At 36.9% G+C, this 27,858-nt stretch overlaps 1 protein-coding gene across 2 annotated transcripts in view; it reads right to left on the bottom strand.

Moving 5' to 3' along the window:
- PTPN2 (protein tyrosine phosphatase non-receptor type 2) overlaps positions 1-27,858 on the bottom strand; it is an 86,071-nt gene that overhangs the window by 21,692 nt on the left and 36,521 nt on the right. For both annotated transcript variants that reach the window (XM_055324231.1, XM_055324230.1), the window contains exons 3-5: positions 15,562-15,662; positions 11,763-11,861; positions 7,361-7,498 (exon numbers count right to left, since the gene is read on the bottom strand). In XM_055324231.1, the coding sequence (XP_055180206.1) occupies positions 7,361-7,498; positions 11,763-11,861; positions 15,562-15,662 (338 nt within the window). The remainder of the gene's footprint in view (positions 1-7,360; positions 7,499-11,762; positions 11,862-15,561; positions 15,663-27,858) is intronic.

Below are 27,858 nucleotides of genomic sequence, written 5' to 3' on the forward strand. Positions count from 1 at the left end.
CCAATATTTTAATTCATACATCATGATGAGTGTTACTGTTTTCCCACCTCTATTTTAAAAAAATCCTACCAGTATAGTTTTACATTCTTCAATGGCTTCCTTTTTTAAGAATGCCCAACACTGGGGATCCCTGGGTGGCGCAGCGGTTTGGCGCCTGCCTTTGGCCCAGGGTGCGATCCTGGAGACCCGGGATCGAATCCCACATCAGGCTCCCGGTGCATGGAGCCTGCTTCTCCCTCTGCCTGTGTCTCTGCCTCTCTCTCTCTCTCTGTGACTATCATAAATAAATTAATTAATTAATAAATTAATTAATTAATAAATTAATTAATTAATAAATTAATTAATTAATTATTTAAGAATGTCCAACATTTTTAGATATAATTTTTCTCATTATATGAGTTATCTTGTAGATTCTGCTACATAGGCTCAGAAGAGCAACTCAAGAATTAATTTAAAAAAAATCTATATTTTTTGTTGAAACTGTTCTTCTAATTGCTGCTTTTCCCCTGGTAATAATTTCCAATCCTAAAACTGTTTCTAGGACTTTGCTGATGTGCTAAAATGGTTTACCAATATGCTAAATGCTTCCTGTCTCTTAAAGCCTGCCTGGCATTCACTATCACTTCCTGGATATTCCTGATGAGCTCTATTTCTGACTAACTCATTATGAAAATGTTCCTAAGCTTTTGCCAGCTGCCTTTTGCCCCAAGAAGCACTTCGGTGCCTTCTAGTCTTCATTTCTGTAAACCAAAGCAGTAATCCTCTAACATATCTCTGCGTAATTTCTCAGTTTCATTGTAGGATGTTTTGGAGGGAGAAGCCATACAAGCAACATCAGAAAACAAAACAAAACATGATATCTGTAATGGTTAACAGCTAAAGATGATTATTACAGCATCCTGCTTTCAGTACAAGTTTTCAAAATTAAAGTTAACTTTCATTTTTTACAAAGTAAATCCCCCCCCCCTTTTTTTAGTAGAAATTAAGACTCCTAAGCCCCAGACTTGGTTATATGAGGTATAACACTGATAAAATACAGTGCAGAAATTATTTTAAAAATTTCAAATTATATACTTTTAGTGAGTAATTTTAACATTCAGCTTTCATAATTCCAAATACACTCTGATCCATAGGTTCTCAATAAAATGAAGGTACTAGAAGATAGAAATTTATTACTAGGGTCATTGGGATTACTAAATATCAAAACATTTCCTTTTAAAATTACAGCTTATTATATGTAAAAAAGGTGGGGAATTAAATTTACTGTATTAAAAAAGGTATTTAGGGGATCCCTGGGTAGCTCAGCGGTTTCGCGCCTGTCTTTGGCCCTGGGCATGATCCTGAAGTCCCGGGATCGGGTCCCGCATCGGGCTCCCGGCATGGAGCCTGCTTCAATCTCTGCCTGTGTCTCTGCCTCTCTCTATGTCTATCATAAATAAATTAAAATAAATCTTAAAAAAAATAAAATAAATTTAAAAAATAAAAAACGTATTTAAAATATTCTAAATTATGAAGGCTAGCCATAAATAGATAACACAGTAACAGCAGAGAAATGGGCTACAGTGGTCGTTCCTTACGTAGCCCAGGGGTATGGAGAACTCAGTCATATCCTCCTTTAAATAGGGTCTAAGACTCCAATGGGAGTATTTATCCTCATTTTCCTCCTGACAATGGCTGTGCTGTGGTCATCTGCAACCATGAAGCACTGACCTCCCATAGCAGGGCTAGACTTCATCATGAATAAAACCAGATCCCATGTGGAGCTCCCAGGTCTGGGGGGTAGGGGGGCGCTTAGGGAAGGGGGATAGAACCCTGCTCACCTGCTCACCTCTACAGGGTATGGCCCAGTCTTCCCATATGGTTGTATACTCACTTATGCTCACTTACTGCATCACCTCCTGGCTTAAAACTTAGAGTTAACCCACAATCCTGAACAACTTGTTTTTTTTTTTTTGTTTTTTTTTTGCACTTGTATAATTCTGGTTCAAGACTAGCAGTCTCTTGATTTTTTTCAAATTCAGGTCACGCTGTCTGGGATACTCAAAGCCAATTCCCAGAAATGTTCACAACTGTTTCTATAATGCAGTCTTCCCCACTAATAGATTTTTGAGAATCAGTGTTTTTCTTTCCCTATCAGGACCAGATTAAAGACCAGATTAAAGAACTTCTTAAGAAATTAATTTTTATTAATGTGTCCCTACAGAAACAAGATTCAAAATCATGGCCCACAAAAGTCATACAATTGCCAACGGACCACCTCTTCATGAAGCAATAAGATCCATATGTTTTACTACTAAGATAGAAAAGAAATGTTTATACGCTTGATTGGACCTCTTCTCCCTCTTTTTCCTGCTGGAAAAAAAGGGGGGAGTGGAAGGACTGCCAAAGGCTAGAGGGCTAAAACAAAATTCATCTTTATTCCAAACAAGCTATATATGTAGACTTTACAATTTTTGACAAATTCCTTATTTCAAAACTGGTGGAAGCCCCCTTTCTTTTTCCCAGGTCATCAAGTCACATCAATCCTCCTGTGATGCCCAGTTAGCCTCTTCCATCCCCTTCTACTGCTGACCTCACACCCCGTGTGTGCAACACCTGGTTGCATCCACAATTACATGGCCATCTGGATGCATCCCCATCTCCATCTGCATGTGTTTGCCAAATCTTCTTTGTAAAACACTGCATTATGTATACCACACACTGCACAAAATGTCAGTGGTTCGTTGTTCTTTTTAAGGCAAAATCTTATCTACTTTTCTTGAAGGAGAATTCTATCCTTGAGTAAGGTTATCTAATTCATTGTATACGGAGGCCAGGAAGACAATCTAGGAACTCAGTAGGTACAATAAGACAACGGCCAATAGCCAGGTTTATGGCAATTTAAGTGTATGCCATCTAAAGCCATTCACATTCAAGTTAACTATTATTTTATATAGATAGACAAGATAATAAGTCTTCTAATTAATATAAAAAAATCTGTGCAGCTCTTTGGTCCTGGGCCCAATTATTAACACACTTTGGACATTTACAGAAGTACTAAGATTATGTTTCCAAAAGACTGTCATAAGCCCATTTTGGTCATCTGTAAATGGTTAAAAGCAGTACTTACCTTATAAGGCTATTGTGAGGGATAAATGAAAGACTGAATGTAAAGTACCTAATCTAGGCCTGCATATGGTAAAGGCTTAACAGATAACTTTCTGAAACAACCATACTAATTGTCTCTATTGTAGCCCCTAGTAAGCTCCACTCAATTGTAAACCTCTCCACATTTTCAATTGCCTCGCTTAATATTTCCTATACATCAAGGAGTAGCAAAGTTTGTGAACCCTAGCTCCTAAATACAGATTTATATCAGATCTGTAGCTCACTGTAAGTGCCTTAGTTCAATCTCTCATCAACTTCTGCCAGGATCATTATATGGTCTGTATTAAATATTTAGTTACTGTAATTTCATTTTGAAAGGTGAACAGAACTCACCATCAGGAGGATGGGGGAGTGACAGAAGCAGGTAGGCATGGGGACTGCATTCTAAGCAGAGAGAAAAGCAATACACAGAGATGTGGGCCCCCAAGGAACAAGCTATTTGAGAAGTGTAGGACTGTTAGCAAGAAGAAACCCTGAGTGCCTGTGGAGATAAACAAGGAGGAAGGACCAGTCTGGGCTGATCCTGGATTTCTTCTGCACTGGCCATGGGAGGATTTTTTTAGAGCAAGGTAGAAGGGTCATGCCTATGTTTTAGAATAATCACTCACTTGGTGCAATGGTGGAGGGAAACACAAAGGCAACAGGTAAGGGCTCTACCCACGGGGAGCTGAAAACCTTGTTACAGAGTCAAAGTACATACGTATACAAGTACTGAACAAGCCAGAAAAATGGTAAAATTTTAAATTACAGAGAGAAGTGTAAGATCATAGCTATTAAGAATGAGTGAGTCATAGATGAATTAAGAAAGATCTAAGTAAGAAACGGGCCACAAGGTGGTCCTGAAGGATGTGCAGGATATAAATAGGCAGAGAGGAGAAGAGGACATTCCAGGTGGAATTAACTGTTTAAACTATTTTGTATCAAATCCCAGATGAGCATGATAATAATTAGGCACTCATCCGGTTTCCGGCAAATCCACAGGAACAGAGAAGGCAGCCAGCATTACAATACCATTCCTGGAACTTGATAAACATAAAGCTGGCCAACAATATTATGGAAAACAGTGAAGGGCAACTAAAAAGAAAATCCTGAAAGACAAATAAGCACTCCAGATGACCTTATATTTTAAAAGCCCTGCAAAACCTTCTCAGTAGCTTAAGCCATGGGGCCACTTTAAAAGCAGAGATGGAATCTCCTCATTCAGGGGCAAAAGTTCAAACTCTTAGCTCTAATGAAGACACTGGAAAGGGCTGCTGGTGTGCAGAGCCCACACAGATCACAGCTTTGGCCCCAGACCTGTTAATACACACGTGTCAGACTCCTTTAGCAGCAAACTGGTTTTCACAGCTCAGGGTGAGGTTCATGACCACTCCCCTCCTGCAGCATCACCTTTCTTACTCCTTAATTTGTTCTTTTCAACTGCCCCTGCTCCTACAGTCCTTCCCAATTCATTTACATTACAAAGGAAACAGATGCACAACTAAAGCTAGTAATTGTGAATTCTGCAGAGTCTTAGGCCCGTTACAGCACTAATTCACTTAATCCTTACAGCACCCCTCTCAGGTACATGTTTCCATATCCTCATTCTGTAGATGAGAAACTGAGGCATAGAGGGTAAATAGGTGGGACCAATCACACAGCCGGAAGGAGTAGAGTTGGGATTTAAATTCAGTGGCCCAGCGGTTTAGCGCCACCTTCAGCCCAGGTTGTGACCCTGGAGACCCAGGATTGCGTCCCTCGTCAGGCTCCCTGCGTGGAGCCTGCTTCTTCCTCTGCCTGTGTCTCTGCCTCTCTCTCCCTCTGTGTTTCTTGCAAATAAATAAAATCTTTGAAAAAAATAAAATAAATTCAGGTAGTCTAGCCAAATGCAATTCTGCTTTTCATACCGAAAAGCTACTTTGTTCTTCTAATATTCCTAGTTCTTACTAAAGATTGTAAGGTAGAATGTAAACATATTGTTGCTATTAATTATAGTGGACTCTGAACCCAGGCCAATAAGAAATCACAGAGTTGCTAGCAACTAAAACAGTGGTTGGCCAGTTCACATGCTGGCCTCAAATTCAGAAAGATCCTTCAGAACCAGACTCTTCCTTTACTAGGACAATTAACACTTTTTTCAAAAGACTTAGCTGCATGTCATTAGAAGTCAGGAGATCTGGATTTGAGTTCCAGCCTGTCACTTATTAGCTGAGTAATCTATTTACAGGAAAAAAATTTATAATCTAGTGGATTTTAGGTTTAAAAAAATACAGGAAATACAGAAATATTAAGAATATTTATCAAATTAGAGGAAGGCTGTGGGTCAAATGATGCATATATATAAAAGCGCTTTACAAAATGGTAAAATATAAAAGTCATTTCATTTTATTATTAAGGTACAATCCACTCTTAATTAGGATAGGTTTCAGAAACAGGGAAAAACATCTATGCCCTTCTCCATCCAAATCAGTCTTAATGCCAGAAGCAGATGAGGTACCTGGGATAAATACCATGAGAAGATGATTTGAAGAACTATGAGAAGTTTAAAGGAAAGCAGTTCTGTTTCTGGGAATAAGTACTGCACAATCTAGTATCACAAAGTTGTTGATGTAGGGACACCTGGGTGGCTCAGCGGTTGAGTGTCTGCCTTTGGCTCAGGGTATGATCCCAGGATCCAGGATCTAGTCCCACACTGGGCTCCCTGAGAGGACCCTGCTTCTCTGCTTCTCCCTTAGCCTATGTCTCTGTCTCTCTTCCTCTCATGAATAAATAAAATCTTAAACAAAAATCAAAGTTGTTGATGTATCTCAGGGCAGCTTAAGAGATATGGAAATGTGGGACACCTGAGTGGCTCAGTGGTTGAGCATCTGCCTTGGGCTAAGGGCATGACCTGGTCCTGGGATCGAGTCCCACATCGGGCTCCCTACAGAGAGCCTGCTTCTGTCTCTGCCTATATCTCTGCCTCTGTGTGTCTCTTGTGAATAAATAAAATCTTAAAAAAAAAAAAAAGACATAAGGAAATGGAATAGTTGGTGCAAAATAACTACAGTAAGGGAAACTTATAAATAAATCTGAAGTCTTGTAATACCCAACCGAGAGACTTCTTAGATAACCCAAGGGATCACATAAAAAGCTTAGTTATGGATATGATGAGAAGCTGGGCCTGGGCCCCCTGTGTGCATATATGCACCTGTACTGAAGAGTAGACAGCAACAACAGAAGCATTCCAAGAGATCAACCATAAAATGTACTTCTACATAGCTAAAAGTGCGTGTGTGTGTGTGTGTGTGTGTACACACTTTATATATCCCTTCTCTATAAAACTTGTTGGTCAATGAGTCCATGTTAATCATTTAATTCAGTTAATGGTTAACTAAAAGTATCTCATTGTACAGACCAGATACATTGCTGAAATCATTTTTTGACAAACATTTTCTTATTTCCTAAGAGCAACCCGGAATCACTGTCATTTGACATTTTCCAGTTATCCTGATTACAACACAAGACAAAACAGGGAGGTGCTGGAAGGGAAAGAAAGGTCTTCATCCCCAACTCGACAAGAGCAGGTTCACAATCCACCATGTACATGTATCTCAACAAAGAAATAAGGAACAATTCTTATATTTCTGGAAAGACCCAAGTAAGTATTCTTGAGACCATATGCTACATTAATTTCACCATTTCCCCCAATTCAGTAAGGACAAATTTCTCTGCGGTGAATCATCTGAATTAACAAGTTATTTCCTTGAACAGCCTGGCACTCTCTTAAGTACAATCAGGTACTCGTAACTACATCAGGTGCTTTGCATACATATCTTCATTTGATCTCCACAACAGTATTACAATCTCTGCTTTACAGATGAGGAAATAATGAGGGATGCTGAGGAACAAGTCCCAAGGACTTTTCTACTTAACAGGAGAGCTGGGATTTGAATCCAGGTTGACCTGCTTGTAAAGTTCTCTCCCTTAATCCCCAACTAATTTTAATAAATTATCTTCAATCCTTATATATCAACCTGAACTTTAAAATCCTTAGTTTCTAAGTTTTCTCAAGAGTCTTCAGAGAGCTAGCTACTACATATAAGAAACACAGTGTAAACACAATGGTTATGATTATATACTATTATAGATACTATGAAATGTGTATGCAACCCCAAACTTCAAATATAATGGCAAAAAATAATTCTGAAAATCAGTATATAAAGTCCAATCTTTTAGGCATGAAAGGTCTTACATTGATATTTTCTAACTGCAGTAGATGTACTGTATAATATGACTTCACATCTTCTGACAAGAACTTCACACTGAATCCTGTTTCTTTAAACAGCATCTCTGGATCGTCTTTTGTTGGCCAGTACTGTGCACATTTAACCTAAATTTAAGAATATATATATATATATATATATTAGTTCATAGACATTATGAAACCCTAAAAAGCTAGGAAAGGAAGTCACACACACACGCATTATAAATCTATGAACAATTACACTATATTTGATGCTTAATGTATTTTTTTACTTAATGTATTTTAATAAGATTGACATTTATCAAGGCAGGTTTATAAAATGTTCCTATTATTTATACTAAAAAAGCCATAAACTGGAAGATCCCTGGGTGGCTCAGTAGTTTGGCACCTGCCTTCAGCCCAGGGCGTGATCCTGGAGTCCCGGGATCGAGTCCCACATCAGGTTCCATGCACGGAGCCTGCTTCTCCCTCTGCCTGTGTCTCTGCCAATCTCTCTCTCTCTCATGACTAATAAAAATCTTTAAAAAATAAAATAAAAAAATAAAAAAATAGAAAAACCACAAAGAGATATGTCCATAAAAGTAAATTTGTCATTTCTGAAGCATGATAACCTGTACCTCAACATCATACTGGTATTCACTTTATATTTCTAAAACTGTCTAACTCTTGTAAGAATCTTTTCTTCAAACAGTACTGAAAGGCTTTATTTTACAAGTATTTTCTACAAATACTATGAATCTGCTACCAAATATTACTTATCCAGAAAAAACATTTTATATTCACTTACTAAAATTAAGTCAGGGAAGTGAATAAAGCCCCCTTTGGGGCACCTGGGTGGCTCAGTCAGTTAAGCATCTGTCTTCAGCTCAGGTCATGATCTCAGGGTCCTGGGATCGAGACCAGAATCAGGCTCCCCAATCAGCCTGCTTGTCTCTTTATCTTTTTCCCTCTGCCCTTCTCTCCTTAATAAATAAATAAATAAATAAATAACATCTTTTTTAAAAAAAGAGGAGAAAGAAGAAAAGCCCTCTTTAACTAGATTTGGTACATTTTGGCAGAACTGATATGGAATTTCTATTTGTGACAATAAAAGCATCTTCCCAAAAGCCAAATTATGAGGCCAGTGAACTATGTTAAGGTAAGATAAAGAGCCACTTCATTAGGAAAAAAAAAACACCACAAAAATATCCTTATAAAATACGGTCATTTCTTCTTTTTCCAAATCACAAACAGCAACAATATCTCCAACAAATAATTACTATGAGCTGATATTTCCAAATGTGCTAAAAGACATTTTAAATATGATACAAGACGTGAAAGAGCATAAATGAGAATGAGAACAACTCAGAAAGGAGGTGATATGAGACAGAAAAAAAATTAGGAATCAAAGAATACGTCATTCAGAAATGAAGACTAAACTGAGAGGAAAAGAGACTGAATAATGCAGCAGATAATGTCTCAGGAAAGAAAGAAGAGGAAAAGAAACATTTTTAATAAAAAAAGAGAAGTAGAGAGACAGACAGAACTTAAAAGAAATAAGCAAAGAAAATCTAACACGTATAATAGGGACCCAAAGAGGAACACCAAAGCAAGCAAACAGTAACCACTAACAAGTATAATCAATATGTTTTTTCTTTAAAAAATCACAACTGAAAGCATACTACACACCTGGAAAAACTGACCCAGAATAACCAACACTAAGATATATTTTGGTAAAATTAGTAGGATTTGAAGAAAAAAAAAAGCCTTTGGGTAACCTAAATAAAAAGAACATATGACTTCTAAAGGAAATAAAATCAGATGTCCAATGGACTTTGTCAGTAATCTCTAATGCCAGAAGGAAATGGAGTAATGTATTTAAGTTGCTCAAAGAAAAGCAAATGTGAGCCAAGATTTTATATCCTGCCAAAATGATTTTTAAGCATTAAGAGAGCAGATTAAACTTTCATCGACAGGTAGGAAATCAGGAACTGTAAGACCCATGAGTCCTTTCTTAGGATCCACTACAGAATGAGCTTATACAGAACAACTGGAGAGACATCAACAAGACTAGCAAGGAAAATTAAATATATGCTTACATGTAGAACTAAGATTTTTTAAAGGGATATAAGAGAGAGATTATATAGTATTTTATATACTCTGACAATGCAGGTAAAATACAACATAAAAACAGAAAGAGATGAGAAAAACTAAACTTAAAACTTTTTCAGTAATTGTTTTGGTGAGTTCATACTCTTATTATGAGTATTATTTGTGTGTAATATGGGACAAAGTAAATGAGTCATTATAAGATATTCTTTATCCGTAGCATCTTTGAGAAGCAGGATTCATGATATGGAAAAAGGAGGCAAAAGATAGAAGGTAGAAAGGGTTAAGCAGTCCTAAATTTGAATCGGAAGTATCAGTATGAGCCCTTGAAATATGTTAAGTAACACACCATTTTTTCTTTCGCTCTGTTCACCAAAAAGCTCTAAAAATAATGATCAACCCAGCAGCAGTAAACATCACTATTTTTATTGTCATTGTGAAATACCACTGCCCATTGTAAGAACACTAAGGCTCCTTAGAGAAATGTCTGATTCTATGAAGAGATTAAGATGAGCCTGCAACAATTAGTCATTTCAGAGAGTAAGAAAATTATTAAAGACTCTTTGGTTTTGTCTCTTAGGTTTCTGACTCAGAGCCCAACTTGAAGAGATTCCTGCTAGGCAACAGAGAAGTAATTGAACTACTAAGATGGATAATAACTGCACTGAAGTGCAGTGCATCAAATATGTTTAAACCTATGAGTTCAGGGCACTTGGTGGCTCAGTAGGTTAAGCATCTGCCTTCGGCTCAGGTCATGACCCAAGAGTCCAGGGATCGAGCCCCACATCAGGCTCCCTGCTCAGTGGGGAGCCTGCTTCTCCCTCTCCTGCTTCCCCTACTTGTGTGCTCTGTCAAATCAATCAATTCTTTAAAAAAATAAATAATAAATATCTATGAGTTCATAATAATTCATCTCCCCCTTCCCCTGACTCACACCCCCCCCCAAAAAAAAAATCTAATTGGTCACCTGTTGAGGACACTATGGAATCAACTTATTTTGAAAATTGCTTTTTCTATATAAAAGTGGCCAACTAACTAGAAGGGAAGTTTCTTTTCTTTTTTTTTTTTAAGATTTATTTGAGAGAGAAAGAGAGAAAGTATGTGCATACACCCTCATGGGGTGGGGAAGGACAGAAGGGAGAAGGAGAGAGAAAGAGACTGAGCGTGGAGCTCAACGTGGGGCTAGATCTCACGACCCTGAGATCACAGTGCATGAGCCCAAACAAGAGTCAGATGCTTAACCAACTGTGCCTCCAGGTGCTCAAAGTTTCTTTCTATAGAAGTATTCCAACAAAAATTTAAGAAGGAATGATAAAATTGGAATACCACTATTTTGTAACCCTTAACTAATTGAAGAACTAAGACCAGCAAAGGCTGCTAACACCATAAAAAGAAAGATAATCAGACATTATGGGCCTCTTCATAAACAAAGCAATATCACCCATGTAGTAGCTTTCTGAAAATAATTAAATCTGAATCTTATTAAGCATCTAGAGCCAACCCACCATAAATATGATTTCTAATTTCCAGTGGCAGTCTTATCGTATTAATATAGTAATTATACTCCAGAAAGAGAGATGAATCTTCTAAATCATCTAGTTTGCAATACTGCTCAAACTGTTCAAATATCATCACTTAATTTTTAAGTCATATTGGAAGCCATAAAAAAGCCACTGTAAATAACTATGCTAACACTGCTAGACATCCTGGTATGTGGGTGCCACTTCAGATTAGAAACAGAGTAGAATAACTTGCACCACCATTGAAAGCCACCAACTGTGAATTTAGAAAAAGTAAGAATCAGGAATCTGAAGAAGATCTTAGGCTGACAATACTTTCCAATTTGCTTCACTGACAGTAAAAGAATCTAAAGCTACAAAAGTTAAGACTTAACTAATTAGCACTGAGTTTAAATTGTACTTCAGGTTTCAATAAACTCATACATTTCCATACTTACTGTCTTATGACTAAGAGCCAATAAAACTTCATATAGGTTAACAAAAACCAGTCACTTTAATCTTTTACAAACTCTTTGAGATTTTGATAATAATAAATTATAAAAATTCTAATAAAGCCTAAGGATTCCAAAGATCTATGTCACTATTGGTCAATATTTGTTTCATTATATTTACATCTTGGAAGGGTAGTGGTATACAACTATTATTTAAATAGTTAAGGCAAGAAGGAAAATGATATACTACTACTTTTAAGAAAAAATGAGTATCCCAAAAGAAATGTGAAAACATTTACAAGTGAAAGATACAGGCAGTACACTAAGTTGTAAATATTAAGTGTTACTCACCGATTCCTTCTCCACAATTCGGTTTAGCATGACAACTGCTTTGGTTTTTTGCTGCCAAACCATGAGCCAGAAATGGCAACCTGTATTAGGAAGTGGACCCTGTAAGAACAGAGAAGAAAAAGTAGATAAGACAAAGGAGATTCAACAAAGCTCAAGGAAAATTCCTTCAAGTATGCTCTAGTTTAGGAACAATGTATCAAATCCTAGTAAGTAAATCATGACTTTACATCCACTTGAGGGCAGCCCGGGTGGCTCAGCGGTTTAGGGCTGCCTTCGCTCCATGCACCGGGAGCCGAACGTGGGATTCGATCCCGGGTCTCCAGGATCGCTCCCTGGGGCCAAAAGCAGGCACTAAACCGCTGCGCCACCCAGGGATCCCCAACTTTAGCTTTCAATGTCAAACACGGTGATTCACATGGTTTGAGGCTGAAAGCATCTTTTGGACAGTTGTATTCCCTGGTGTGTAGCAGATGCTCCGTTAATATTATTTGAATAACTTAGAAAGTTATAAAAAGGCTAGAAATCTACTCAGAATCCTGAGAAATGACAACCAAATGTTTGAAGATACTGTTCTCCTCACTCTATATATCTATTATGTGATCTACTTTAAAACAAAACAAAGTGTAAATGTAAAACAGGGCAATGAGAAAATCTCCTGTAAAATGAATGCTTTTTCTTTCGTCTAAAAACAAATGGATCTAACGATTCACCAGAGAAGTCACTTCTTAGTGTGTATATATACTGGAAACACAAAACACATTCTATCAGTGGTTCTGGGGTGGGGGTGGGGTCTCTCTCAACTCTTCCACCTACAAGCAATACTATCAATTTTTTTTCTACGAAATGGAGATTTATACCAAGGACTGATACATTTTTTTTAATTCAGAGGAAAAATATGACAAAAATAAGTAACAAAAGACAATCAGAACAGCTAAGGTTATAATAAACATTCAGCATCTCTAGTTTTCTCTAGTAGAATGTTCTTGGCCTTCAAAGAGCTTGCTAAGAAGCAAGAAGTCCTTGTCCTACTAACTGAAACATATTAAGTGCTACAAGTCCTACTAACTAAAACATATGAAGTGCCACAAGAGTAAAGGGTAAGCCATCAGATCTTCCTGCTATAGCGGAGCCTTAAAAATGAGGACGGCACTGATATAGGGAAGCATCATGGAAGGACAGGGATCAAGTCAGGGTCCATTCCAAGCTGGCTTGGTTTAAAAAAAAAAAAAGAAGAAGAAAGAAGGAAAAAGAGAGTAAGATGTAGAAAATGCAGAATTTGTGAGTAAACAAGTCATCTGCGTAAAAATATCCAGTGAGGACCTGGAAAATATAGGGAAAGAATAAAAAGCTGAAAACAGCCTTCTGGGTCCCCCAGGTCTAAATACATACGGCTCTATCAGGACACACAGAGCAGCCCAACAGGGACAGGATGCTTAAACACAATTAGTAAGTATTTTCTGTTATGACGGGATTTACAATATTTTATAAGAGGATTATTATTACTACTATTACTACTACTACTACAAAGCAGTAACAAATGCCACAACCAATAATCTATGGAGGGCTTACCACAGTACCAGGCACTATAAGAGTTTCACTCAACACTGTTTCACAGATAATATAGGTATACATCTATAATAGAGACATAGATATGTATATATAGACTTGGGGAGTTAGGTAGCTTGCCCAAGATCACACAGCAGTTTTATGGTAGCAGAGCTGAATGATTAGGGCATGACCAATGGAGCCAATGGGGCTTCAAATTCTGGCTTCAACTCACTTAAATGGATTTGGTAAAGTCATTTAATGTTCCTGGTCTCTTTAGATAATTCCTCATGCATAAAACCAGGGTGATAACAACGTTTATAAGAGAGTTATGCTGAGCCTTAAATTATACAAAACATATAAAGTATAGAATGTTACAAAATTGCTGTTATTAATTTTATTTCCCACTACAATGTGAAGTTCATAACAACAGTGTTTATTTAATGTCTAATTTTTTTTAAAATTTAAGGGAAGGAGGGGCAGCTGGAGAGGGAGAGAGAATCCCTAGCAGATTCCATGCCTAGTATGGAGTCTGACTTGGAGCTCGATCTCACAACCCTGAGATCATGACCTGAGCTGAAATCAAGATTTGAATACTTAACTGACTGAGCTACCCAGATGCTCCACTGTTTTATTTAAACAATGCCTACCAGACAGTAGGTAGTCAATAAATCTTCGTCAGATGAATGAACATCCAATAAAGTAGTTGGACTGGAATTTGGGCATAGATACTGTGAATCCAACATCTATATTTCCTTAAGATATTAGGGTTGAACATACGGTGCCAGAGAGCTGAAGTCTCAAGTGTAGAATGAAAAAGGGGGAAAAAATTCCTAAATCAGAATCCTGAAAATCACCTACAAAATTTGGGACTACAATGAGAAAGAAGAACCAATAAACAAGACTGGGAAAAAAGGAGAGAAAAAGAAGAAAGAAGTATGGTAAGTGACTTAGAGTAATTATTCTTTTCTATTCTTGAACATTATAGTTTTTTCAGGTACAAAGTAAATTGAAATTCTATAAATGAATTTATTAAAAATGTCATGAATGTTTGTAAGAAAACCTCCAAATATTACAAAAAAGGCAGAAAATGGCAAATTAAAGTCTACTTATTCCTAATTCTTAAAATAACCAATATTAATGGTATATGTAGAATTTATTTAGCCAGTCCCTCACAGATTATTTCTATACTATTATTTCTGGCCTTGTACTATTAAAATTAAGTTGCAATAAACACTCTCATATATCATTATATCTGTACACATTTAACCACTAAGTTTTATAAATATTTAATTCTCCACTATTTTGACTGGTGAAAAGCTGTAATTGATCACTGGTTTAAATTTATATTTCTAGGGACTAGAAAAATTGAGTATCTTTTCATAGGTATACTATCTACCTTTATTTTTTGCAGATTTTATTTATTTATTCATGAGAGACACAGAGAGAGAGGCAAAGACATAGGCAGAGGGAGAAGCAGGCTCCCTGCAGGGAGTCCGATGTAGAACTCCATCCCAGGACCCTGGTATCATGCCCTGAGCCGAAGGCAGACGCTCAACCACTGGCCACCCAAGTGCCCTACAACTTATATTTTGAATTTAAAAATCATTCACCAGGGGATATAAAAGCACTGTTCACTAAGTCTCTGATTTGATAAAGGGTAGCTGGTGTGGACAAACCAAAATAATTTCTATTATCAAAAAACAAAAGAACAGTAGTGCTCAACTATGTGTATAGCCAGTGTACCATGCAAGCAGAATTTCACAAGGAACCATCACACTTGATGGTCTCCCAGACAGTATTCTGGGCACCTGGTCTTACCACCCTTGTTCTGAACAAATGTCAGACACCACCATCAAAGGGATGTTCATACTCTCTGAAAATATATGCCAGAGAAGTGCTTTCAAAGAGCCTCTGATTATGATACAGATTATGTGAAGAGAACTTAACAAAGCATTAACAAATGCCTTGTATCAATATAAAGCAAGAAGATAATTTGCCTTAAAAGAAGTGGCCTATGACATTCATTAAAAATTTTTCCTTTTTAAAAATAACTTTAATTTCATGTTCACATACAAACCTGCAAAACCATATAAAACATCAAAAGGTCTACATTTTACCATGTAACAACAGAAAAAACTGAAATAGCATTTCATTTCCAAAAGAAGTAAAGACATACTTTAACTATGTTTCAAAGCAGACCAACCATAATAATCGCACTGTCAAGGCATTTGTTTCACATCACATCACTTGCCTGTGTTAAGATGTAACTCCTCTGCGCCTCTTCTATGTCAACTAAACTGGCATTAATATAATCATTTTCAGCATTTTGCAGTTTAACACGACTGTGATCATCTGAAACAGAGAATGATAAACCATAATTGTCATTTAAAAATTCCCATTTCTTTTTTACTTTAATATTAATGTTCTAGGTATTTATAGAATGATAGAACAAAACAAAGAAAAATAAATTAGCACCATTAGAGAGTTGAGTCAAATCCTAAATTATTCTTTTTCTTTTTGAAGTAAGTATAAAAATGAAATCTTTTTGTTTGTTACTGTGGTATTAGAAATGCTTTTGTTTGTAATACGATAGCTACTATAACTAGAAAAACTGACCAAAGAGTAAAACATAGTAAAAGGAATAAAGCACCTATCTTCCTAAAAGTAAAAAGATCATTTAGAGTCTTGGTGCCTAAGAACTGATAAGTCTATCTACAAAAAAAAAAAAAAAAAAAAAAAAAACTGGCCTCAAATAGATGAGACTAGATTCCCATGGTAACTACAGTTCATTTTCTTCATTCCTCAACCAATCTGCATTCAACTATATTTAAGTAATTTTGAGTACTTAACTATATTTAAATTAAGATTTAAAAATATTTAAATGCAGATGGAATATTGTAATTCTTTTTCTTTATTTTTAACTAGGCTCCATGCCTAACATGGGGCTTGAACTCACAAACTCAAGATTAAGAGTTGTATGCTCTACTGATTCAAACAGCCATGCCCTGGAATATTCTAATTCTTTATAAGACAACTAAAGATGCTTCTATTACTTAGATTGTATTATAACACAATAGACAAATGTCTATTTTAGATATATTTCTACCTTTTAATTTTTTTAAAAGATTTTATTTATTTATTTAAGACAGTGGAGGCTGGGGTTGGGGCAGAGGGAGAGGGAGAGAGAGAAGCAGACTCCTTACTGAGCAGAGAGCCCAATGTGGGGCTTGATCCAGGGACCTCTGGGATCATAACCTGAGCCAAAGGCAGAGAGCAGACACTTAATGACTGAGCCATCGAGGTACCCCATATTTCTACCTTTTTTTTTTTTTTTTTTTTTTTATAAATTAATTATATTTCTACCTTTTAAAAGTAAAAATGTCACCATCTGCAACAACATGGATGACCTGGAGGGTATTATACCAATTAAAATAAACAGGTTAAGAAAAAAAAAAAAAGACCATATGACTTCACTTATACATGGAATCTAAAAAAACAAAACAAACAAGAAACTGAAACAAACTCATAAACAGAGAACAAAACCAGTGGTTGGGGGATCCCTGGGTGGCGCAGCGGTTTGGCGCCTGCCTCTGGCCCAGGGCACGATCCTGGAGACCCGGGATCGAATCCCACATCGGGCTTCCGGTGCATGGAGCCTGCTTCTCCCTCTGCCTGTGTCTCTGCCTCTCTCTCTCTCTGTGACTATCATAAATAAATAAAAAATCAAAAAAAAAAAATTTAAAAAAAAAAACAAAAAAAAAAAAAACAAAACCAGTGGTTGTCAGAGAGGAGGAAGGTGGGGAGGTGAGGAAAATAGGTGAAGGGAATTAAGAGTTACAAGAGTTTTAAGTCAGCCAGCCCCTGGATGAAAAGTACAGCACAGGGAATATAGTCAATAACATTGTAGTAACTTTCTATGGTGACAGACCTAATTACACTTATTGTGGTGAGCATTTCAGAATGTATATAAATGTTGAGTCACTACTATTGCACACCTGAAACTAATATATGTCCAATATATATCAATTTAAAAAAGAGAAGCCTCAAAATTAAAACATATTTGCAGCATATACAACCAAAGCACTAAGATATGAAGAGTACCTACAAATCAGTAAGAAATGGCAGGGAACCCCATTTTAAAAAGTGAACAAAGAGAATACACAAAGGACTTACAAATGTGAAAAACATTTGTTTAATCTCACTATTAATCAAAGAAATGCAAATTAAAATGAAAACTTTTTTTAATTAAAAAATTTTTGGCAGATTTTTTTTTTTAAATAATGCCCAGTGCTGCCGAGGCCATGTCTAGCCCCTTAGCAAGCACTAGATGAAACTATAAGAGAATTTTCATATGCCTGGTTTAGAATAACAGGTGTAAATCCTTTAAAATCCAAGGTTTCCATTTTTGTGAATGAAACCAACACATACAGCCAGACATAGCACAGGGATTAACAGTAACAGACACAAGAGGAAATAACACAAATCTCCAATATGTCCAACAGAAGGCAAATTACAGTATATATGAAAGATGTATTACACCTTGATGGAGCTATTAAAAACCATGCTTTAGGGGGAAAAAAGTAAAAGTCTCATAGATTTAGAATTTATGCTGATTTAAATATGTAGACTACAAAACTTGACCTTATATCATTTTGGTGGCAAAGGAGGAGTTTTCTCAGGAAGAGAAGGTATGTGCATCATAACAGAGTTAACACTGGCTTAGTATCCTAAATATGCAACCATCTGAAGAATGTAACTGAATTTTAAACCAAACATGTTTGATGTTTAATTTTGGAGGATACATTCAATCAAACTGCTCCCCGAAGGAAATTTACACTAAATATCCTTTCTCTCTCCACTTTTAAACTAAAACAAAAAACTGTTTACATTATCTCTGTATGAAAGAAAATGCTAAATGGCTACAGTTTCACACATCAATTTATCTGAGATGTATGTGCTGGCCTGAACTCAAGACCTCTGTAAATATTACATGTCATTTGCCAACAGGAAAAACTAAGATCTTGTTATAGTAAATCACTTATACTAGTGTTCTCGGAAAGATGATGTCAGCAAGCACTTTTTTTTTTTAAAGTCACTTTTTTTTTTAACAGTTTAATCACCTTTTAACTGTTAAATTATGTGAGATGGTAAAAAGGTCAGCTATCCAATTAGCAAAACAAAGACCATATATCTCCTAGAAAACACTGATTTATCAGGAGAATGTATGCTTTTACTACCCATAAAATTCTAGTTTCACTAGAATATAATACCAAAGGGATGTGTTTCCTCATATTGTAATCACAGAAAGAACACAAACCCCAAAGGTTAATCATATCTCTTGCACAAGTGAAAAAAGCAATTTGGCCAAAGAAACAAGAATCCATAAAAATTGGGAAGGTTCCTCTGCAGGAACCTGGGAATTGAGTTATCTTGCAGGTTGCCATCCAGAGTTATGGAAAAATCAAGCCCAGAGAAAGACCTTCGGCAGTTTGTTTTTAAGAGTGTTTGACACATTGCCCTCAGGACCTTGAACTAGAATTCAGTTGTTTTCCCTACCTTTAAAATCTACATCATCTGTCACTTTAATACATTGAAAATACCGAATTATACAATGGTAAAACAACAGATATATTTCCTGGAGCCCAGTGGTCTGACCAAAGGGGAACAGGGTGCTACCTGAAAGACATCCAGAGTTCTGCAGAGTCTGGCCTCTGCTTCCCTATAACATTTACTTATATAGTCAACAAAAGCAAAGGAACATGAATTTTTTCAGGAAAAAATAAATTTTTTAAAAAAATTTTGCTAGCAGATTAAGACTAAAAAAAGAAGGTAATCCTTGGGAAAACTAACTATTTAGAACTGGCTACAAATGTTGGTTGAATCTATATTTTCTCCTCAGGAGTAATTAAAAACAAAACTCTCAAATTCACCTACATTATTAGAAATTTATTTTAATTCGTCTGCTCTATAATAGATTAATAAAAACTTTAAAGTTATTTAACTGATTCTGAAGGAAAAGTAAGAGTTTCTAGTGTTAAGTAAAACATATCACGTTCAAATTATCTACAAAGATAATAACTATACAGTACATTTCAGGAAGTGAAACTATCAAAGCCTTTTTATGAAAAATTATGACTATGATTTATATTCTCTAGCAAAGATAACAGACAATGCTTCTTCTCCAATTAAGAATCACTTCATGTATGGTTTAAAGTGTGACCGTGGACACAGGTCCCCTCACAGGTCCCCTGGGAGTCAAATGTCCCCTTTCTCTGCCCTGTTACTATCAGTCAGCCCAAAATCTACTAAATGTTCATTCCAAACCAAACTTCTGACTTCTGAATTAGTACAAAAAGCAAAAATGAAAACACCAGAAAGTTAAATGCTTTCTCCTCTCCCAGAGTTTATTCTGTCCAGAAACCTCTGAAATGAGATTATCACATTGAGTCCTTTGGCTCTAAATAATAAAACTCAAAGCCCACAGTACCTTATCATCATTAAGTAAGTATATAGTTATCTTCCTCTTTCTTATTTTTCAAAAAATCCAGCAAAGGGAGAAAAATGAAGACCGTTCAAACTACATTGCATGAGATAACGAAAAGCAATCAAACCATGCTTCACAGGAAATCTTATTTTTCAATGTCTAATAACATCCAATAACACCAAAAGCTCAGCTATCAAGAATATGTATCTATATATTTTTAATGTATCAAACTGCTCCCCTGAAGGAAATTTACACTACATATCCTATCTGTTCTTAATTCTTGCCACCAATTGAATGAAGAAATACAATATCCAATAGAATTGTAGCTTATAAATTGGATAAAATTTGAGCAAACTTCTGATGAAGATTCCCTTCACCTCCCACCCTCAAACAGTATGTTTTCTGAGAAATGGTTTCATCTGTCAAGAAATGACGCTCTAGCTGTGGCCTGAGCTGACAATACAGATTAGCTTCCTCTTTCAACAATGTCATAAAAAGTCTTTTTTTTTTTTAACATCCCTTACCCCCTTCACTGATTCACCTTTCATCATTATTGTAAAAAAGATCTCCTTTTGGAAGGTGAGTCAAACAGGAAAAAGGATTCACACTCATCATAACTATCCTCCATAGGTTATACCATGGTAGAGATAATCATTATAATCAACTGGGGAAGAAGACTAGCTCCATTAGTAAGTAATACAGCACTGAAAGACTTTCCCCTTTCATTCTTCTGTCTCAACCAGGGGAAAACTGTAAGTTTTCAAATACTGATGCCTATATTTCCATGTTTCCTCCCTGCAAGAATGCAAAGCATTTCATAGACATGTTTATCCTCCTTGACTCTACAAATTAAATACTTGAGACATAAATATCGTTATTTTTCTCTCTCGAATCAAGAAATAAGTCAAAAAGCAAAGCTAGAACTAAAATCCAAGTCACCGTAAAAGCACTACCATATTAATGAAGAATCACATACTTTAGTACACACAGAGAATTAACATTTTAATTGTTTCTTCTGAAAATAAAACTTGATTTGATGAATAGTTTCTTTACTGATGACATAACCAACTATGACCACCATATAGGATTTAGCACCTACGATTTGTCAGGTACTATATGACACATCCTACTACATTTCCGCTCTCAATCCTCACAACCTTATAAAGTTGACATTATCATGCTCATTTTACTGACACTTGGGGAATCAAGTCATTACCATACACACACTAGAGAAGCACAAGAGGAGATTTAAACTAGGTTTGTACGATTGAGGAGACTATTTTCCACACTACATTATCTCTGATATGTCCAGGTTGGTTACTTTACTCCTTTGCACACATCCTAAATTCTTTTTGGAATCACCTTTCACACCGTTCTTTCCATCAGGTATGATTACTGTCTTCATCTCTGCAACACAAAGCTCAATTCCATGAAGATCCAGACTAGGACTTAATCTGCTCTAAATAGCCTCTCTGAGGCTACCACCATGAAGATCCGTTCTTTACATTTATATTCTTCAACAACTTTATATACAATTTTCATTCAAATAATATATTTTAGGAGCCAGGCAAGTGACATAAAGATAACACATAATTTGTTTAAAGCTTTTTAAAAGAAAACTTTCTAGGGGTGCCCAGGCAGCTCAGTTGGTGAGGTGACCAACTCTTGATCTTGGCTCAGGTCTTGATATCAGAGTCATGAGTTAAAGCCCTGCATTGGATTGGGCTCCATACTCTGTGGGGAGCCTATTTTTTAAAAAATTGAAATTAAAAAAAAGGAAAAAGTTCTATTTTTAAAAAAGATGCTATTTATTTATTCATGAGAGAGAGAGAGAGAGAGAAAGAGAGAGGCGGAGACATAGGCAGAGAGAGAAGCAGGCTCCTAGCAGGGAGCCCGCCTGACGTGGGGCTCGATTCCCCGAACTGGGATCACATCCTGAGCTGATGGCAGACACTCAACAGGTGAGCCACCCAGGTGTCCCAGGAAAAAGTTCTATTAAGTAGTAATTCCTAGTGTCATCTTTATTAGACTATGTGTTGTAGGAAGAAAGCTGACCAACTGATACCTGAGGAAGCTGAGTGAGATAAGCAGGCTTCACTACACAGATGAAGAAGGAGCATACACACAAAAAGGAGTAAAAAGGAATATCATGAAGGACTGGCAAATTCAAAAAGGCTGAAGAGGTCCCAAAACATGTTAAGGCTATCTCAATGAAGCTCTTTAAAGGACTGACAGAAGCACATCTGATTTCAAGAAAATAACTACCAGCTGGAGGAAGAAGGAAGACAATGCACTGATGCATTAACAGTTCAATCTAGAGATGAGTACAGAACCAAACAGTGGCAGGAATGGAGACAGTTACAGTGAAGCACATCGTGGGTGCACAACATCACCAACTTGCTAACCAAGTACGCATTGTTCAAGAAACACCGAGTAGGTTCTTCTTCAAACAATAGGTTGACCATCTGTGACTTCAATCTCTTTCAATCCACCAAGATTTCAAGTTCCTAAACTTGATACACAATATTAATTGATTAAATCTGTCTTCCACACATCTCCAAATTGAAAACAGATCTTTAGCCCAAAGAGTCTCTGCAAAGAAAAGAACACCTGGGAAATATCTTAAAAAAGTATAAAATCTATTAATGTACTATGGAACATGGACATCTTCCTCTTTGATACTTTGTATAAAATAAGACATACTAAATTTAATTATCAGTAAGTGTCTCACTATTTTCTTCGAAAGTCAGATCTCTCCTTTAAGGAGAGATAGAGCCTAAAACGGGGGAGGGGGGTAGGGGGGTAGAGGGAGTGGGGGGGGGGGAAAGTACTTTCCTTAACATCCAAAAGTCCATGGGACACCATGGAAACAACGTAGACCAAATATTTATTAAATTCCTTCTATATTCAAGGACGGCTCTAGGCGTTTAGGACCTACCCATACCCTTGTGAACCTTACCTTCTCAGAAAGGGAGATAGCAATAAGTAAAACAACTAAATAAATGTTACACAGTAACAAATGCTATGGGGAAAAAAAGCCGAGTCATGCTAGGGAGTGAGGCAATTCTAAATAGGGTAGGCAGGGTGGGCCTCACTGAGACAGTGACATTTAAGCAAAGACTTGGGGAGGTCAATCATGTGAATATTTTGGTTAAGACCTTTCCAAGCACAGAGTAAATACCTTAAGGTGGGTATGCACCTAAGATATCTGAGGGACACAGATAATAGAGCTTGAGCCCAGAAACAAAGGGAAGAGAAGCAGGCTGCAATTTAGGTTCAGAGAATCAAGAAAATCTGTACTGATTCATTTGTCTAACTTTATAAACTTGACTGAGAGAAAAAGTTTGTACTTTCACCTTAAGTGTTTACCTAGAAGAGTGTTCTAAACAACTTAGGTAAAAAAATAAAAAAAAATGGGATCCCTGGGTGGCGCAGCGGTTTGGCGCCTGCCTTTGGCCCAGGGCGTGATCCTGGAGACCCAGGATCGAATCCCATGTCGGGCTCCCGGTGCATGGAGCCTGCTTCTCCTCCCTCTGCCTCTCTCTCTCTCTCTCTCTCTCTCTCTCTCTCTCTCTATGTGACTATCATAAATAAAAATTTAAAAAAAAATAAAAAAAAAATAAAAAAAATAAAAACTTAGGTTGGCAACTGTTCAAGCATTGTTTAGACAACAAATTCCAGAAAATTTTCATATTCAAATTATCAAAATATGATAGAATTTTGTTAGAATGACAAATCACTATTAAACCATTCTGAGGGGATGCCTGGGGGGCTCAGTGGTTGAGTGTCTGCCTTCGGCTCAGGGGGTGATCTCAGGGTCCTGGGATCGAGTCCCACATCCAGCTCCTTGCAGGGCACCTGCTTCTCCCTCTGCCTGTGTCTCTGCCTCTCTCTGTGTCTCTCATGAATAAATAAAATCTTTAAAAAAATAAAATAAAATAAACCATTCTGAAACCAACAGAGGAGAGGAGATTATGTTAGCTGACTTGAAGAGTGACCTAATTCAACAAAAAGAACAAGCTCAGACACCTCCAGAACTTCTCAGTAGACCTATCTGGAACTAATGAAAGAAAATGGGTGAGAAGGCTAAGGGGGCCTAAAGATGTAGATTCTGATGTCTGTCCTGGATCTACCAACTAATGTGACCACAGACACAGCTGTGATTTATACAGAAAAGAGCAACCTACTACTTGAGAAACATTATTAGCATCCAAGTAAGACTCCTTGAAAACTCCTGTTTCATCTTAAAAATTTATAGGAACTTGGGACGTCTGGGTGGCTCAGTGGCTCAGGTTGAGCGCCTGCCTTCAGCTTGGGGTGTGATCCCGTGGTTCGGAATTGAGTCTCATATTGGGCTCCCTGCATGGAGTCTGCTTCTCCTCCCTCTGCCTATGTCTCTGCCTCTCTCTCTCTGTCTCTCATGAATAAATAAATAAAATCTTTAAAAAAGAAAAAATGTATAGGAACTTAAAAATTCTACTTCATTATGCATCTGTATTTTAATATATAGGTAACCACACCTTCCCTCCCCACATTCTGAGTATAATCAATGGTCCTGGAAGATGTGCCATGTTTCCCTGGGACATTTAGTACCCTCCCTGCACACTGTGCTCCTCTCTCTAGTCCCCAGTGTAAGTAAGTACTCTACAGCAGAGCTGCCCAAGTGATGAGCTGTGGCTACAGCAGGGGCCATCTGTTAGAAGGCTACCGTTATGGCAAGATTTTGATCCACTCAGCCTTGGTGCACCTATGTTTTCAGCCATCTGCAGCCAGGGCCCTGTCATGCTCACCATGTATTCCCACTGCTTAGCACAGTACCTTTGCCCAGTACCTAAATCAAGGCATCAAATTCAGAAACCTGGAAAGATGCTGGTAAAACCTACACTGTACTCCAGTTTCCTGTTTTACAAGCATCCATTTGTGTGGGTGTGTATAGTTCTATGCCATTTTATCACATGTGGGGACTGTGAAACCACCACCACAATCAAGATACAGTCCTGTTCCATTACCACAAAGATCCTCTGTGCAACCCCTATAGTCACACTCTCCCCTAACCCTGTTCCTAACCCATTAATCTATTCTTCATCTCTATAATTTTATCATTTCAAGAATGCTGTAAAAATGGAATCATACAATATGTAACCTTTGAGATTAGATTTTTTGACTCAGCATGAGTCCTCTGAGATCCACCCAACTTGTTGCATGTTATCAATAGCTCACTTCTTTTTACTGCAGAGTAGTATGCCAAGGTATGAATAAACCAGTTTGCTAACCACTTACCTGTTGATGGGCATTTGGGCTGTTGCCAATTTGGAGCTATTACAAACAAAGCTGCTATACACATTCAGGAAATGCACTTCTGTATGGACAGAAGGTTGCAATTCTCTGGAATAAATGCCCAGGAGCACAATGGCTGAGTTATATAAGATACGTTTAGTTTTTCAAGAAACTGTCAAACAATTTTCCACAGTGGCCACACATTTTATGTCCTCACTAGCCTTATATGAGACCTAGTTTCTGTATCCTTGGAATATTGTAGCCTCATTATTTTTGCTGTTCCAGTGGGTATATAACATGGTTAAAACCAACATGGTTTTAATTTTCATTTCCCTAATGGTTAATGATAGTTCCCTAACAGTTAATGATGTCTTTCATATGCTTACATGATTACCTGCCATCTGTGTTCATAATCTTTTGCCCATTTCCTAACTGTACTTTTTTTGGTTTTATAGTTTAGCCTTTTACTCTTGAATTTTAAGAGTCCTGTATATATTCTAGGTACAAATTCTTTGTGGTTTATAAATATCTTCCCCCAGTCTGTCCTTGTCTTTTCATCCTCAATATCCTAGCAAGGTCTTTAGCAGAGCAAAGGCTTTTAATTCTGGTTTACTCCAATTCATTGATTTTTTTCTTTCGTAGACTATGCTTTTGGCATCACATTAAGAACTCTTATCTAACCTTAGGTCCTGAATTTTCTGTCTTAAATTTTTTAAAAAATTTTTTGTTTTTTTTTATATATTTATATGTTTAGGTTGAGCTTTTTTTTTTTTTTTTTTTTTTTTGGACTGTGGAGGTCCAATTGCTCCAGTACTGACTGCTGAAAAGATCATCCTTCTGCCATTAAATTGCTCTGCACCTCTATCAAAAATCAGTTCACCATATATACATGAGGCCATTTCTAGGTTCTCTGTTCTAGTTTTTTTTTTTTAAGGTTTATTTATTTATTCATGAGAAACAGAGACAGAGAAAGAGAGAGGCAGAAACCTAGGAAGAGGGAGAAGCAGGCTCCTTACAGGGAGTCCAATGCGGGCCTCAATCCCAGGACCTGGGATCACACCAAGCCGAAGGCAGACACTCAACCGCTGAACCACCCAGGCATTCTCTAGTTTTACCAATTTGTGTTTCTATCCATCTGCCGATACCACATCATCTTGATACCATAGTTATACAATAAGTCTTAAAAATCAGAGTGATTCCTTCTCACCTTTTATAAAGTTATTTTATTTTAGTACATCACACATTTAAGAGGAAGCTTGTCTGTATCTATAAATAAATCTTCCTGAGATTATGATAGGAATTGTGTTAAACCTACAAAAATTTGGGGAGAACTGTACTATGATATCTGTACTATGTTAAGATTTCCAATCCATGAACATGGTATGTTTCCCCATTTATTTGGTTTCCCTTATCAGTGTCTTGTTGTTTTCAACATGTGGGTCCTATACATGTTTTATTAGATTTATTTCAAAATATTTCATTTCTTAAGAGCAACTGTAAATGACTTTTTTTTTTAATGAAAAAGAAAAAAAGGACATGAGTGGGAAGGGCGGAGAGGAGAGAGAGAATTTCACCAGACTCCACACTGAGCATGGAGCCTGACACAGGGCTCCATCTCACAACCCTCAGATCATGGCCTGAGCTGACTGTGCCACCCAGGTGCCCCTAAATGACTTTGTATTTTATTTATTTTTATTTTTTATTTATTTTTTTGTGTGTGTGACTTTGTATTTTAAATCTTGGTTTCCATGTGTCTATTGATAGTAATTAAATAAAGATAATTAATTTTTGCATGGTGATCTTATATACAGCAACCTGGTTTAACTCACTTATTAGTTCCAGGAGATTTTTCTGGTAGATTCTTTATGATTTTCTATGTAGACTATCATGCTTAGACTTTCTGCAAAGAGTTTTATTTCTTCCTTTCAATTCTGTTTACCTTTTATTTCCTTTTCTTGCCTTCATGTATTTACTAGAATATCCCCCACCCTTTAAATAATCTTTTAAAAATTTTAAACCGAAATAATTTCGAAACTTACAGAAAAATGCCAAGAAAAACACAAAGATTTTTTTCCCCTAAATCATGAGAGCAAGTTACAAACATGATATAATACCCCTGAATATTTTTCTGTGTATTTTCTACAAAGGACTCAATCTACTTACCACAGTATAGCCATCAAAATCATAAAATTAAGTGATACTTTACTAATTCAGACCCTATTCAAGTTTCCCCAAATGTCCTAATAATGCCTTTTAAATAAAAGGATCCAATACAGGATCACATGTTACATTTTTTTAAAGATTTTATTTATTGAGAGAGAGCATGCATGAGAGCACACAAGTGTGCTCACATTGGGGGAGGGGCAGAGGAGGAAGGAGAAGAAAGAACCCCAAGCAGACTCTGTGCAGAGTGCAGAGCCTGATCCAGCTTGATCTCACAATCCTGAGATCATGACCTGGGACAAAACCAAGGCTGAGCCACTCAGGTGCCCCGAACACATAACAGGTTTAGATGTCACATGTCTTTGGTCTCCAACCTAGAACCATTCATCAGTCTTCCCTGGGAAGAGTTTTATAACTCTTTAAAGATTACAGAGTATCAATCCATTTGAGTTGTCTGATATTCCTCAAGAAGGAGTACATGTTGTATACTCTGGCAAGTTCAGCAGTGTGATGCTGTATACTCACCGCATTCTATGGGGCAGTTCAGGATTTCAATGTGATGTATTTCATTATTGGTCCTGATTATTCGTTTATTCTGCCAAACTTCTCTGCACAGCTACTATT

Source organism: Nyctereutes procyonoides, unplaced genomic scaffold, assembly GCF_905146905.1.
Source record: "Nyctereutes procyonoides isolate TBG_1078 unplaced genomic scaffold, NYPRO_anot_genome, whole genome shotgun sequence".
Taxonomy (NCBI): Eukaryota; Metazoa; Chordata; class Mammalia; order Carnivora; family Canidae; genus Nyctereutes; species Nyctereutes procyonoides.